Genomic DNA, 16,839 nt, shown 5'->3' with positions numbered 1-16,839 from the left:
CCAACAGCAAACACAAAGTTGGCAAGTAAGCTCGCAAAGACATACTCACATCAACACACTGGAGTCATGTAAGCTTAAACGTGTTTGGTAATCAAACAGAAACATGACTTCTAATGAACGTAGATCTACTAAAGGCAAAAACGGGGAACTGTTTGCTAACAATAACACATTCAAAAACACATTCCCATGAAAAATGTATGTAAACTATCAGCATTGTGTTTGAAGTGAGTAAACCAACCAACTAATGCTGCTTTTAGATTCTTAATGTTAGGTAATCCTTTAATGGTGAGTTTGTGTGTGTTCACAAAGGCATACTGTGCTTCCCTAAATTAACAAAAGTTATTCAGAGGTCATTTTCTCTAGGTCAGTGTTTCCCAACAACTGTGCCGAGGTGTCATAGTGAGAAATGATCAGGTGTGCTGTGGAAAATTATCTGGTTTCACCTGATTAGTACTCTAAGCGAGCGGTCCCCAACCACTGGGCCACGGACCGGTACCGGCATGGGAAACAGGCAGAACAATTACATTCTCTTCCACTAGAGTGCAGTACAACGTTTTGCTCCAATTAAATGGGTTGCCAACGTCCAGTAAAACAGAAGATGAAGAAGAAATTATATAGCCATGCTGTGAGTGAGACAACGCAGCGTGTATTAGAAATAGATAAATATTTGACAAGAAAAAGTAGTCAATCTGACCTGGGTCCCGGGGAACATTTCAACCCAGATGAAGGCCCTAGCGTGAGTAGTGGTCACAAGAAAGCAAAAAAGGTACACTGAGGACAAACCGAGCCGATTGCTATACCCGGTGCGCGGGGAAAACTGCATTTTAGTTTGGTGGTGTGCCGTGTGATTTTTCTAATGTGAAATATAATAATATATACGCGCTGGCTCCAAAAGTTGGGAGAGACTGCTCTAGGCAGCTTGAGAAAAATAGCAGCGAATATGTACCAAATAATGAGCAAGAAAAAAAATCAAAACAAAAACACCATCATGGCGTCGGTCGTGTAAGTGTGCGAGTGAGCTAATCACAAAAGTACATCTACAAGACAACAATATCACCCTGCTGTTTTCAACAGCTGCTCTTATGTTTGATTTATTAACTTTAACACCATCTGCCTGTTCTTACATATGGTATTTACAATTAAAATCATATTAAGCAATGACGAGAAATGCATTCAGGAGGTGCTGATTTTGTATTAACAGACCCAAAAATGAAGCTGTTCCTGCAGCGGAAACTGTACTAATGCAACATATTATACTTAACAAACAGAGGGAATTAGAAAAGGTCTCACATCTAATATAAAACTGTTTCAATAAAGGGCTTCTACCTACTAAAATTGAGAGAAATAAAGCCCTCGGCACTATTTGACGGCTTTATTCTAGACCAATTTCTTGACTTTTTTCAAGAATTTTATACAAGCCTGTTTGTTTCAACACATTTTATTGCCTGTAGCTGTACTGCAACGGAATAATTGTCTTAAGACACACAACACCTGTTAATAAAGAGAGCACTGTGTCTCTCTCAGGAACATAAACAGCTACAGGCCTGATACAGAACACCATGTTTCGGACTCTGTTTAATAAAGCGGTACAGTACTCCTAACAAATGAAAACAAATTAAATGCCTGAGTTTAGTACTTAAAATGTGGTTTCTGCTTTTCTTCTTCTCTGTCATAAAAAGGAGAGGAATAAGCTTTTACCTCCGTCCTCTTCCAGGCCAGCAGGTTCTCAGTGGTGAGCTGGTGTGTTCTCCTCATGGCCTCCAGCTCTCTCTCATAATACTCCTGAGCCTTGGCCAGCTTGGCCTCATACTCCTCCACCAGGCGGACCTTATCCTTTGTTAGCTCCTCCACCCTCTCCATCAATGCCTCCACCTACGCCAAGAGATGGATAAACAGAGAGCTTGTCAAGACACATTCCAAAATCCTTTTTTAAAAACAACAAGTCTTGAATAGATCAAGCCCCTAAACCACATTATGTTTAGTCTTAAGTTAGTTTTAAGTCTTTTTATTGTTGAGAGAAAAGAAAAATGGGAGAAAAATAAGAAAATGACATGCAACAAATCTCTATAGCCAAATTATTATCACTCCGGGTTTATATTGTGCTCATAAGCTAACTGCACTACAACACACTACATCCTTTCATTTCATTGATAAGCCTTAAAAAACAGCAGTTACCCTCGAAAGAAACTTGCTTTATCAACTTTCTACAAAAATCCCAACATGCATCACTCCGATCCAAACCTCATCTATCTCCCTCGCTCAATCGAGCTCCGCCCACCTCTTGTCTATGAAGCTCAGCCAGCTTCTCCTGGTCTTCTGTGGAGGAGGCGCTTTGGTTCCGCTGGTTGTTGAGGAGCTCCTCCACCTCCTGGCGGTGGGTGGTCCTCAGCTCCTCCAGCGCTCGCCGCTTCTCAGCCTCAAACTGTGCCTGAGCCTGGCTGAACGAGCGCAGCTTCTCCTCAAAATCCCGACGCATCTCCTCCACCTATTGAAACCACGGAATATGTTCTATTCTGTTTTTGTGTTACTGCTAGCCCACGCTAACTGATCGCAGCATCGCCTCAAAATCCTCCCGTAACAATGAGGGAGGCACAAAACATTCAGTTCTAGCATCTTAAGCCTTTCAGCACTTGTTTGTTATTACCAAAATAAAAGCTTGAATCTTCTCTATGTACACCTCTAAGCAGAGCAAAGTGTTCTTTGCAGCGCAAGATCTGAAACAGTTCAAAAGAAAATGTAGAAACATGTAGCGTGTGATGTGATGTCATATGTCATGTAATGCGAACTGTTAGTGCTGGTAAAGATCTTTTTGTTCAAGCTGGAAGCAGACACTGTGAAAGCATTTAAAGTCCAAAGATAACACACAACAATCCAAATGTAAGAGATAAAGAGCTGAGTTTATTTACCCACCAGCTCTTTACATCTAAGTAGGGCTGAGATGTTCCTTTGTGCCCACATTCATCAGTGCATATGAAACTGTGTCACATGATCGTATGACATGACAGATGACATGATACATGTAACAATATTAGATTAATATCTATTTTTTTAATTGAATAACTGTACAGCACTCTGTTTATAGTAACCACTGTCCTTAATGTAAATATGTAAGAAGAATTGTGTATGTTTCTGTTCTGTGTACTGTTTGTTGTATATGTGTCTTTCTGGCTGCTGTTACAACAAATTTCCCCTTGTGGGACAATTAAAGGATTATTCTATCTTCTATCTATCTTATTGTAGCATAACATAATCTGTGCAATACTGAAGTAACAGCAGACTATAACAAGTAGAAATCATACTTCCTTATAATGAAGTGAACACTTACTGTATAAATAAGCAATCTACCGCCTTCTCCTAATCAAACGTGCCAAGTAGCACTTCATTCTGAGTGTAATTTTAATTTTGGGAGCGAGGTGCGTACAAAAGAAGAGTGCAGCAGTGAAGAGCGCGTTTGTGGCACTAAAAGTTAAATTCGTATTCATTATCAGCATATGCCAGTAACGATTATGACATCCCCCCTGCTGTGTGCAGCTCGTAAACAGCTTACCACTCGTGTGTCACTGGCAGATGCTCCTGCCCATGTGACTGGTGTGTCACCCTTGTTTTAGTGTCATATGCTGGATTACTAAAAACATGTTGCTGCTACTCTACAAGCATAACTGTGTGTGTGTGTATCTGTCTGTATGTAAGACATAATATTTTGTCAGTAAAAGATAGCCTTATGTATGTAATGTACACTGTCAGTATTTCCTTTGTTCAATTGTTATTTCTACACTGTACCACTAGAGACACCGACAGGCAGATCCAGTCTCCTAGTATGCGTGACATGCATCTGATTTTTCTGATCTAAGAGAGGAGTTCATACCTATCCCCTCCAACTCATCATTTCTGACTGCTAGTACCACATGTTAAATTAAAATAGTGAAACTGGTAGCGCTAAATGACACAGAGGTTGTGGGTGTTCCACGCTGTCTGCACAGATTACCTGGTGGGAGGCAACCTGTCTCCAAACAATCACGGTCTGACTCAGACTGACTGCAATCACTCTCAGATGATGAAGGTTTGCAAATAATTGCTGTCTAATTTAAAAATAAGGACAGCCAGCATGTCTTTCTATGCTGATGACTGCAACCTGTCTGCAACTCGTCTCTCTGCAGTCGGGGACTAAACTCAGCTGGGTGCCATGTCCCTCAGCTACTATATGTGGAGAAATTTCTGCTTCAGATCTGTGAGATTCTGGCTGAACTGTGGATGTAAGGAGTTAATGTGAACTTCTGTGTGTTTGGACAGCAAAATATTTAAAACAGATGCCAACAGATTTGTCTCAGTCAATCACAAACAGATTACACATAATTGCCAACTTGACTCCATTTAATTGCAAACTGACTGCAGACTTTTATGACTGTCTTGATGCACTGAAGTTGCTTTAAAGATGGCAGCTAACTGCAAGTGGTCACAAACGGGCTCCCAGTTTTAAAAGTTATAATTATTTTTCCAATACATCTTTTTCAGGTCACACCACAGTCTCCACCGGCTGTTTTCCCAAATGTGGCTGTAGCATTACACAGTGCATATTAAATTAGGGCCATAAGTATTTGGACAATGATATAAAAAAAAATCTATTTTCAATCAAGACGTGACTGAAGCACACACCTTCAGAATTAATTCGGTGGGCTTCATTATTATAGATTTTTAAATTATTTTGATGCCGTCGTTACAGCCTGATGACAGCGAGCGTCCTTTACCTGCATCAACATCTAATTGATGTCAATTTAAGTTGTCTTTCAGTTTATAAATTAAACAATAATATAACATATTTGATCAATTTTATCATATGTGCCAGTTATAACCTATTAAGGTATAAAGTCTGTGGTGTGAAGTAGTATTACTCACTAATGCTTGTATCAGTCTTGTTTGATTGATTAATCTGCATTCAGCACAAATAAACCATTCCTGTTGTGCATTTAGAGCATAACACACTTTACATTTTTACAATTACAGCCCGAATACAAAAACATTGGGATGCTGTGTGATATGTAATTAAACACACAAGGAAAAGATTTGCAAATATAATAAACTCATCTTTTGTTCAAAATAGAAAACAGAAGAGAAACTGCAAAAGGATTTTTATATCCAGTACATGACATCATCACAAGATTCCAAGGATCTGGAGAAATCTCCAATGTCCAAAAATCAATACTGGATGCCCGCGATCATCAGGCCCTCGGGCAGCATGCATTAAAAGCAGACGTGATTCTGTCATGGAAATCACTGCATGGACTCAGGAACACTCCCACTGTTCACTGTGCCACCCGGTTAAAGCTCTATATGCAAAGAAGAAGCCATATGTTAACATGATCCTGGAGCGCTATCGTCCCCTGGGCGCTGATCCTCTGAGCAAACGGTCTAAAGTGGACTGAGGCGAGTTGCAAAACTGTTCTGTGGTCAGAAGAATTCACATCTGAAAAAGTGGATTCTTTATCCTCAAGGAGAAATGAACTATTTGCACTCAGGCCAAAACTCTCTTATGTCTTAAGGTGTAAGTGGATAAGTGCCTCGGGGACTGGCAGTTTGCACATCTGGAAGGGCACCAGCAATGCTGAAAGTTATATACAGATTTAGAGCAACATATGCTCCAATCTTTTTCAGGTAAGACCTTGCATGTGAAACATTTGGAGTATCATGAAGCAAAAAAAATGACAACAAGAATCACATACAGTCAGCATCTGCTCACTAAGTTTTGCATGTTCTGCATGTGTATGTGTGATTACATTTACATTTTACACAGCATCCCAACACCTTTCATAATTGGGTTCATGCATGAAAGTTAACAATCAGGTATTACTTTTGTTATGAGCCCAACCTTACCTCTCTGCTCATAGAAACCACCCTCTGCGTGTGCTGGGCCTCTGTGCACAGCTGCGAATCCTCCATCCTCTGTCTGTACATCTCGAACTCTGCTAGAGCCTGAAGACAACAAGCACAACAGTGTTACATAAAGACAAATATGGAAACATACAACTGCAATATAACACACCCACTCCTGTATTATATGTTAAGTTGATACTATCCAGTTTTTTACACCTAAATAATCCATATTAAAAGGCTACAACATTAAAACATACTATTGCTTAAAGATGACAACGTAGGAATATGTGAAGCAATACACAAACTAAGCAAAGCCTGGCTCGATACAACCAAACTAAATGAAGCCACGTGGTGCCCGGCAGCGCTGAATGACCTGTCTCTTCATGTGTTCGTGGAGCTCTACAGATTCCTCCAGACTGGCAAGCCGCCGCCTCAGATCCACCTCGTCCGCCATTTTAGTCTTGTACTGCATGATCTTGTCTCTGGTTTCTGTCACAATGTGTTGGACCTGAGCAAGAGGAAAGAAAGCAGCCAGTGCTTTAAAACAGAACAGAACTTAAATTTAAAACAGAATTTAAAACAAAGTTCAGCTCAGGTTTAGGCAATTACGATTAAGATGATTATGAGCAAGATTAAAACTTTTTTGTTCTTTTCCAAAGTGGAAAAATATCATAAATTTACAACCAGAGTAGCAGGAAATAAGACCTGAGGAGAAATATGTGAAAATAAATAAGAAAAAGGTGCCAGCACAACACCGTGGACTCCAAGAAATGTTGGCAGGGGGAGAAAACTCTCACTTTAAAACTTTAACACTTGAAAGAAACACTCATTTAATTAACAATCTTGCAGACTACAGTGCACAAGAGCTTCCCTCTAAAAGAAATACCAGTGAAATTAAGTAGGTTTAAACCACTTTTGTAAAGGCCAAGTTCACGTCCTCAAATAAACTCTGCCCACCACTGAATATAATGGGTTTTGATTTGGTGCCAGACTTGTTCTGTGTCTTTGAAACTAGTTCAGAAAATCGTAACATTTAGAACATAAGGCAGCTGGTAGTAAACATCCACACCGCTTACACTGAATCAGCTGAACCCTTTGAATTAAGTGGACAATCTGGGGGAACTCTGCTGTGCTGTGCTTCTGTTATGTTCTTGTATGTGAGGTTGGGAAAAAAAGTACTGGTGATGTGATTAATCACGTAATTTCACAATACCTGTGGCACATTACGGCTGAACACATTACGAAGAAACCCAATAAATGTGGATGTTTCTATAGACATCAGGGAACAGGGAGTGTAAAATATGACTTCTTCACAGATTTGACCCAGATTAATACCTCTGGGAGATTTTTGGAGTCAAGTGTTTAACAGTGAGCATCATCAGCCCTTAGGAAGCTATACCACAAACCACTGGAAACATCTGTACCTGCCATGGTGATTTAGCTGTTAAGCGAATTAATCAGCTGAGAAGTCAGAACTTTGCATCTGGAAACAGCTGTGGGTAACAGATGCTCTTAAGATTTAAGTTCATCTTTAGTTTAACTTTCCTAATCACCCCTCAGTCAAATTAAACCCTTTCTGCAGTGCTGACCTGCTCGCTGCAGGAGGGCGGCAGACAGCAAAACCATGGTTAGCCTTGATAACAAAACTGCAGTTTGCCACTGAATTTGCTCCTCTCCTCTCCAGTGACTAAAATACCAAACAGAAGATGGGGAAACCTCACTAAGGAGAATTCTGCTTCACCACACTTTTATAATGTAAATGAAATAACACCATTTAAACACACTTTCATTCCCACAGCAGTTTGACACCACAAAAGTGACAAACCACACGGCTGTTTATCAATCACAGAGTATTTTCCACCACATAATAACAGGGTGTTCGGTGTCTGTACCTCGTCCTCGTGAGCTTCTTTCAGGGACTCGATTTCTTCTTCGTGCTCATCGTTCTTGGTGTTGAGAGCATAAATTACCTGGAGAAATGAGCAGAATTAGATCACAGAAAGAAAATGGTAAATGGCCTGTATTTGTATAGCGCTTTACACAACCAGTCATCCACCCATTCACACACTGGTGATGGCAGTTACATTGTAGCCACAGCCACCCTGGGGCGCACTGACAGAGGCGAGGCTACCGGACACTGGCGCCACCGGGCCCTCTGACCACCACCAGTAGGCAACGGGTGAAGTGTCTTGCCCAAGGACACAACGACCGAGACTGTCCAAGCCGGGGCTCGAACCGGCAACCTTCCAATTACAAGGCGAACTCCCAACTCTTGAGCCAGAAGACAGGAAAGAAAGCTCTTATTAACTGTTTCAATATCAGATCAATAGAAGTGAAGACTAAGCTCAGCTCTGCATCGAGAGTGCAACAAAATCAATACCAACAGCATCAGGAAAGGAGAGAATTATGTTTCGTGTTCTGATTAAAGACAGTCACACACTGAGCCAGGACTACGCTACACACAAAACACAACAAAAGTCCCACAAAGGGAGGTGGGGGGGCGAGGGGTCGGGTGTTCGATAATAAATTTGGTGCAAAGGAGATAAGTGAACATTTCACAGTAAGCACAGACGTTCCTGTGGTCACAGGAAAGCCCTCTACTGGTTGCTGCACATTGCACAAGCCTAAGTGAATAACATCTCGTCAGTCATGCTTGCTCTCTCTCTACCAGGAATATAAGTAGGTTTTACAAGTGCTGGAGGTAAATGATATGCAAAAAAAAGAAAAAAGCTTAAGCTTCAGCAAATTGAAGCCTGCAGGGAGAGCAGCTAATATTCAGTCACGGTCAGCTGAATTACAGCCCCGTTGGCATCGAGACGAACGGGTCCACCTTTTGCTCCATTTACAGGTGAGAGGAAAAGGTTACATACAAATCTACAGCAAGAAGTGGGCATAAAGGTATAGTGGTGGGGGATATTTATCCTTTATGGGCAACACTGCTGACGTTTTAAAGACCACTGGGATCAACAATTGAGTAATCATCACTGCAGGGTATTTGCAACTTTATTAAACTTCCCTGTACTCAGCAAGAAATACTAAAACCACTGCTGTGATACATACTGTATCACAGCAACTCAATATAACAGCTGTTTAATATTCTATATTACACTTGATCTCCTAGTGCCTTTAAAAGCAGCATTATTTTGATTTTTCAAACTTGCCGTCTAAAGTATGTACACTGAATGTGTTGCATCCTCAAAAATGCACCGTGAAGAAAAAATAAGTTGACATGGGACCACGTGGGAGGCAGAGAAATCATTTCAGTGAGCCAACTGACCTGGAGCAACATCTAGCTGCGTGTCTGAGGTAAAATAGGATAATTGTACCTCATTGTATTTTCAGTACCGGTGAGTGTTTTAAGCTACAAGCACACTTGTTGCCAAATGTAGTGGTCTGATTGTACTGGTGAAGATTGTCATTTCCACAACACTGCCCCCCCCCCCCCCCCCCCTCGAGGTCCGCAGCGCTGTTGAAAAGGCTCTGGAGGTCCCTGTATTAAGCACATAAACCTGTGACACAAAAATCACCAAACTGAGACACCACAGACTGTTTTCCTTCCTGGTGATGAAGGAAAACGCTGGGCTGGCATGTAAAAGGACATTTATTCCCTTCAAGGACCTGAAGCTCCATAAAGCACCCCTCCAATAGCCAAACCCATCTGTTCTCTGATTGGATAGTTAAATTTGTGATTGACATGACATTGGCCAATCAGATGAAAGGAAGAAAAGTCGGATCAAAATTCGTACTTGAAGCTTGAAAGTTGAGTGCAGAGTTTCACACGTATTTTTTGGCTAAGTCCACACACAAATCTTTTTTACACATACAAAACTGATTTACAGGTACAAAATATTTATGACCACAATTTGAGCCCATATAAATGCAATTTGCAGCTGAGACTTTGAGCTGCACTACAAAATGGTTGACTCGCCATAGTGCGAAGGGGTGGACCCACACTTGCAGCCGAGGAATTGCAAAATAAAACAAAAAGCCTTGAATCTGAATTAATCTGAAATAAAATGAAATTAAAAGAATTGATTTCTCTTCCCTTTAACCACTGCCTGGTATCCTTTACAACTGTATTCTAAAAGAGTGACATACCATCTGCTCATTTGTGTTTTTCCACTTTTCCGCCTGAATGTTTTTATTGGTGCTAAACTGAAATTTTGTCATTGGTTATTTTATGTTTTTAAGCTGGGAGCAAAATCAGTGAGAGGAAGGTGGATTTCAACCCTCCACTCTCTTTGAGAGTGAGCCTTGATTCCCAGCAGTAAGTCTGCCGTGGAACTGTTCCTTCAATTATACATGATTATTTTAATGACGCTGCTGTGCCTGCTGCTTTCATCTCCTTCTTTCCCTCCTCTCTCTTTGCTCCCATCCTTTCATCTCCCTTTTTTGTTCTTTATCTCTCCTCCTCTCTTCTCTCCCTTCTCTCTTACACTTTCTTCTTTGTCTTGCCATCTCGCAGGGATGAAGATACCTAACATCTCTATTTGTATCTATGGTATAAAAGTGAGACTTGAGTTCCATAAATAATTTCTCACGGAGCAATTGTGTCAAAATAACCCAGCTGGAAAGGAAATTCTGCTGTGATTAACCACTGATAAAACCTTACTTGGTAATTAGATAGTGTTATTGACTTGGACTGTTAATGAGTGATGAATTTACTGATGAAAAAGAAAAGTCAACAAAGCTTTTCAGCTACATAAATCATTTAGCAAAGCTGTCAAACACTCTCTGATTACGGCTTTTCAGATTTAATGATTTGCAGCTTTTCAATGTTTGGTGTCACCATGAAATAGATGACAGTGTTTCCTACTCATAGACTTTATTTGGGAGCGCTGCCCAGGTGTATTAACTGTGGGAAAAGTATAATTGGCCACTCAAGGAGGCTTGGAAGATACTGCTCAGCTGACAAATGGAATTAGGATAAGCAGAAGAAGATGGATGGATGATGGATGGATGGATGGATGATGGATGGATGGATGGATGGATGGATGGATGGATGGATGGATGGATGGATGGATACTTCTAACCAACTAGCCCCAGCCCATCTTCTATTTTCCTATCAGCAGATGTATCAGGTCGCTGTTGTGGCAGCCCTCGATATCATTCAGCTGCCCCTCTAGAGAGGCTCTTCTTCTGTTGTAGACTCTTCTCGAACTACTGTGGTGATGACAGTTCTTGCTCAGCTCTTAAGACACTCTGTGAACTGGATGGCTACTCTAACAGGGGATTTATACTTAAATACTTAAACTTAGACCGCATACCTTTCTGAAACCCTCTACCATAACATATGCCGTAATCTGACTTAAAGCTACCGAAAAATGTAACTGCACATGATGATGTGCAGGTATAAATGCTGGCAACGGTGGCTGCTACTTGTGTAGACTACACCTTAGTATAAATTAGGTGTAAAAAGAGCCTGTGACAGGTGGCTGGATGGATGGTTACGGATAAGATGGCGCCGAGTATGGCAGCCTCGTCACGAGCTCCCCCAAGCAACAGCTGTTTTCTGTGTTTACTTTTACTTTATTTATTTTTTGCACAACTCTGTTGCTTGTGAAGCTCGCACACAAGAATTTCACTCGCATGTACTGTACCAGTGTACCTGCACATGTGATGTGACAATAAAAGTGATTTGATTTGATTTGATTTGAGGTGGAGAGGTTGTTAACAAGCTGCTATGTTGAGCTCAGTGAGGCTGCAGAACAGAGCAACGACTACTGCACTTACCTGCTGTCCATGAAAGTGGAGTTAGAGCTCATCTACAAGACAAGAATCTTACTGAAGAGGCAGCTGCACATATCGGCCATTAATTTATTGGTCACACAGTACACTGGGAAACACTGATAAAAAATTATTTTGGTTTTGAGGTTAGCCAGCGAACATTACCAATAAGAAGACAGTCTGTGATGAGCTTTGTAGCATTTTCTGCGATTATAGGATGTATTTATTCAGTGCAACATCTTTAAGACATCCAGCCAGAATTAAAAGAAAGCTTCAATTTACACAATCGTTTCTAAATGTGAGAGTGGATTAAAAAATATGTAAAACTGTCCAACCTAAACTTTTGCCCTTTATTCTATAGTAGTATCTAAATCTGATATCGATCATGGAGCGGGACCAATACAGGATTTTCAAGACCAAAGCCAATATTTGGCAATTTAAAAAATCTGACAAATCCTTGCTAATATAATTCGAGATGGCACGATACCACTTTTTTATGTCCGATACCGATATCATAAATTTGGATATCTGCCGATACCGATATGAATCCGATATAGTGTTTTTTAATCAACAAAACTGTTTTTTTAAATATCTTGCTGCATTTTGTATAAGTTCATACTCAAGTTTCAAACAACTACACTAAGGCTATTCTGTTATACCTGTATGCAAAAAAAAATATTTCATAGTTCAGCAATACTGATCAATCTAATAAACTTAAACCTACACCATCCTCCCTATTCTGGTATTTTAAAGAGTACTTAGCATAAATATTAAGCAACCTAACTAATAGGGTTCCAACTCCCAGCAACAACAAAAATAAATAAATAAAAAATAGGGAACCACCCCTCACGCTCCACCTCATGATGCTTAATCGACGTAATCAACCTTAATTTGATGCAGTGTGGAAAAAAATGCACAGAAATCAATTATTTCTCAAGAAATATTAAATAGATTCAACATCTTTCTTCAACAGAACTGCAGACTGCACAGATGGTACCTTCCCAAAGGAAAAAGTACTATAGCTTACTAGGGTATATATATTAGACTTAATAGTTACTATATGCAGTAATGGACTTCTATTCATTTTGCATCAAATTAAAACTTTGGGTGTCAGATAATTATTTATTAAAAGCTAGACATTTTAAATGAGAATAAGAAAGAAAAGTATGTCTTTGTGCCCCCTTTTCCCTGTTAATGCCCTATCGGCCCCCCTGGCTAAACTTTGCTAGATCCGCCCCTGCACAGTTACCAGCGTCAGCTACGTAGAAAAAGATCCTGGTGTAGAAAGAAATATTAAATAAATTCTAACAACAGCTGATCAAGCTTAAACGTGCTGCTGTTGTTCAGCCGCTGGTTTCCTCTTTCTGGTACAAAGTGGGCCAAAAGCAAACAAGAGAGACGGACTCGCGACAGAAAAGCCGATCAGCTGATCGTTAAGCAGTTTCATGATTGAAGTAGCAGCAAGAAGAGGCAGTGGCTTGTTAAGCTTAACGCAGGAATGCTTTACAAACATTCGACGTGCTAAAGTTCTGAGGTGAGTTACGGGGTGTTGCAAGTTTTGTGAGGTGCTTTCGTGATATTTAATGGATCGGATTACATTTTTTATTTTTCTCCGATATCCGATCCAGTAATTTAGGTCAGTATCGGACCGATACCGATACGTAATATCGGATCGGTCCATCTCTAAATATAATACGACAATGCGGGTTAAAAAAAATGTAACTGTTGTGTTACAACAAGTCGTGGATTACTCGTGTCATTTTAAGTGTAATCTAAGTGTCCTCTGGTGGACAAACTACATCATCAACATCAACACATAACATGATTACATGGTGGTTCTTCCTTCTATTATTTGCTTTTTTACAATATATGTGTTGATACTGATATATTAATGCTGCCGATATATCAGTAAGGCTCTAATAGTTGATATGACGTGAAACTATTTGACTGCCTGCTCTTACTCTTTAAAAAGACCTAAGATTTTTACTGTAGCTGTTCTGAATTTTTCCACATTAAACAAATCTGCAGCAGTTCAGATTTACAAAGGTGATAAACATGTTGTGCGTGGTTGCATAGAAGCAGACTGTAAAACTTGCTTGGCTCAGATTTTAGGGTGAAAAAAGCAAACACGGTGTGATATGTGTCACTCTCAGAGCACTACAGAATAAACAGACTTCACTGGCATCTGTCTACCACACAGATGCAACCTGACACGCCATAACAAGCTGATTAATGTTTGCAGCAGCAGAAAATGAGGAACTTCCAGCCATGATAAATGTAGCACGACTGTGTGATTTTAAGCAACACACACAGCTGAATACATAACAACTATCTATTTATCTGTATATGTTTAATGTAGCCATTAGGAGGGGGTTGTGGAGTTCATGCACCGGCACTTGTTCCGTGTTATTTTTACCTAACAGGTTCCCAAAGAGAAATGCATGAAAGTGAAGCAGAGCATGCACACGTCCACTGCTGAATATGACAAGTTTGACAACAAAAGGAAGAGAACGACAGCCAATAGTTTCTTCTTTTCTTCTCTGCTGGAGGTCTCACAGGAACATTTTCTGTCCCGAAGCTCCAATCAAAACAAGCCTAAAGGCAATACAACAGCCTGCAGCTACACACAGTTATTCAGTGCTGGAAAAAAAACACAAAAACATCATGAAACACCTTTTTGTACCACTTTTACTGTTGCTCATCTCACTCTACTGGCATTAGGAATAAAAAACTACAGTGTGCTTCAAGAACAGCTAGATAGATACACAGTGTATTTATCTCCCATTAACCCAACAGGTGGACTAAACTGCAAAAAGCACATGAGATGCAGAGAAGAACATGACCTACCATGCTAGTTCTAGTTTAGCCTTGATATTTTAACATAATTATTCATAACACAGTGAAAAAGCTCATCTTTCAAAGGCAACACCTAACCCCTGTTAATGGCTCTGCAGCCTCCACCGCAGGTTGTCTGTGAACCCGAGGAAACCTGGGAGTGTGATGGAGAGCAACACCTTGGTAGTGCTTCCAAAAGTAGAGCCTTGGAAGCAAACCATTAATTAATCTTCAAGGGGGTTCGCCTACAGAAGCCTTCTATGATCTTTACTTCTTCTAGACCAGGGGTGCCCAATCCCGGTCCTCGAGAGCTACCGTCCTGCAGCTTTTAGATGCATCCTTGTTCCCACACACCCGAATCAAATGAATGGCTTGTTATCAGGCCTTTGCCAAACATGATGGCATGCTGAAGAGGTACATTTGATTCAGCTGTGTTGGAGTAGGGATGCATCTAAAAGCTGCAGGATAGTAGCTCTCGAGGACTGGGATTGGGCAGCCCTGTTCTAGACGTTGTTGACCAAAGTCTCACTTTCAATCATCCAGGCTCAAGCTGATCGACTAGCTGGACAGGAAAAGGGAACTACAGAAGCTTGTTAACACCACTTTTTGCCCTCTGCAAGCCAAAATTTCAGAGTATTATCTTAAAATAATTTTGAGTTAGGTGTGAATAGATTAAAAAAGTTTCCTGCTGCGTCCTTTTACTCCTCTCGGAGTGGTATAAAATTTACACCTATTAAAGCATCATAGAAGAGTATCATTAAAGTCGATCAGCTGAAATCCACGCAGCACGCGTTAAATCAATCAAACTGAACCACATCTATCATTACAGACTGTTTAACAGCAAATTCTCCTCCGAACAGTAATGCACAGGATTTACAGTCGGAGTCCTCTATCACCGAGGCCTCAAATGTAGAGCTTCTGTGTGCAGGATGGATAAGGGATGATGCTAAAAATGACAGTGGGGGCACCCAGGAGGGATCTCTCTGAGGCTGAAGTCGATCACTATTGATCAAACCGCGGTAGAAAGGTCACTAAAGCCTGGAGAGGAACAACTGCAGCATTTGGCTCTGACAAAACTCTGTTGCTCTGCTCTTGTCATTTTCAGAGGATTACCATCATATGCACTAATTAAAGGATTAATGAAAGCCTGGCTCTCAGATGCGCTGTAGTCTTAATGGGATACCTCGACATTTGAGCTTTTAGTCCAATGTTTTCCTTCACCAGACGCGCCATGAAGTGGCAACACAGGCTCTGTTACCAATTAGCCGACGAGCACTGCGCATTTACTTTTTCCTGGTTTAAAGACACTTCGCATCTGTTCCTTCAGTTTTCATTTCGAAGCTCAGGCGCTCCAAGGACACTCAGCTCACGCACACTTTTCCTCCCTGAGCATCACTAGGCTACATCACAACCTCAGAAACAGAAAGCAAGAACAAAGGCACACTGTGTCTTTGACAGAAAAATGTTTCTGTGACAGCCATAACAGCATGTTACAACCTAAAAGTAAGCCTCGACTGATCCTGCTGTCTGTGGACTGATCCAGGTATCTTTTACATTTTGAATGCACTCCATCCATCCATCCATTTTCTCTTTCTTATCCAGGGCGGGGTTGCAGGGGGCAGCAGGCTAAGCAGAGATCCCTCCCTCTTTAGCCTCCTCCTCCAGCTTATCTGGGGGAACATCAAGGCTTCCTGGGCCAGCCAAGGACTGTAATCTCTCCAGTGTGTCCTGGGTCGACCACGGTGCCTCCTCTTACTTGGAATACCTCACCCAGGAGGCGGATGCCCAAACCACCCAAACTAGCTCCTCTGAATGTGGAAGAGCAGCGGCACTACTCTGAGTCTCCCTCAAATGACTGTACTCTTCATCCTCTCACTAAGGGAGAAGCCAGCCATCCTCAGAGAGAGTGGAGCTGAGAAAGCTCATTCCAGCCGCTTGTATCCATAATCTAATTCTTAGATTAGATTATGACCAGAGCTTTAGATAGTGCCTGAAATGGGATTTAATACATGGAATAACAACACATGAATAGCTTTGGAGGGTGGGGTCGTAGATCAATCGAAGACCAACTGAAAAATGGACAGCTATGCTTTAGGGGTGGGCGATATAAACGATATACGATAGAAACGATAGAGATTTTGACTATACCGCTCTATCGTGATAGTGAATGTTGATGATGTCATCAAGCTGCGCCTGTTTTGGTTGAAAGCATCGCAGCGGCTCAAACCATTATATTATTATATAGCATAATAATTATATAGCAAAGAGATGAAGCACTTTTGAAATATGGGGAAAGCCAAAAACTGCGCTTCCTCCACTTCCGTAACATTGATTCATTAATGTTGAATTCTCTCGCAGCTGTTCGATTCCCATGTTGTTGCAGTATATTAACAACTAATCTTGTATTGT

The 16,839-nt window shown here is 40.9% G+C and overlaps 1 protein-coding gene across 2 annotated transcripts in view; it reads right to left on the bottom strand.

Moving 5' to 3' along the window:
• The window catches only part of LOC147302520 (protein FAM184A-like), a 78,468-nt gene that overhangs the window by 55,894 nt on the left and 5,735 nt on the right, over positions 1-16,839 (bottom strand). For both annotated transcript variants that reach the window (XM_086282682.1, XM_086282681.1), the window contains exons 2-6: positions 7,761-7,838; positions 6,242-6,376; positions 5,869-5,967; positions 2,279-2,485; positions 1,699-1,872 (exon numbers count right to left, since the gene is read on the bottom strand). In XM_086282682.1, the coding sequence (XP_086138808.1) occupies positions 1,699-1,872; positions 2,279-2,485; positions 5,869-5,967; positions 6,242-6,376; positions 7,761-7,838 (693 nt within the window). The remainder of the gene's footprint in view (positions 1-1,698; positions 1,873-2,278; positions 2,486-5,868; positions 5,968-6,241; positions 6,377-7,760; positions 7,839-16,839) is intronic.

The sequence above is a fragment of the Aulonocara sp. 'chitande type north' Nkhata Bay genome, linkage group LG23, assembly GCF_057382095.1.
Source record: "Aulonocara sp. 'chitande type north' Nkhata Bay isolate Kocher_YH1m ecotype deep benthic linkage group LG23, A_spYH_male_GT1.1, whole genome shotgun sequence".
Classification (NCBI taxonomy): domain Eukaryota; kingdom Metazoa; phylum Chordata; class Actinopteri; order Cichliformes; family Cichlidae; genus Aulonocara; species Aulonocara sp. 'chitande type north' Nkhata Bay.
This window is presented reverse-complemented; position numbering and strand designations above follow the sequence as displayed.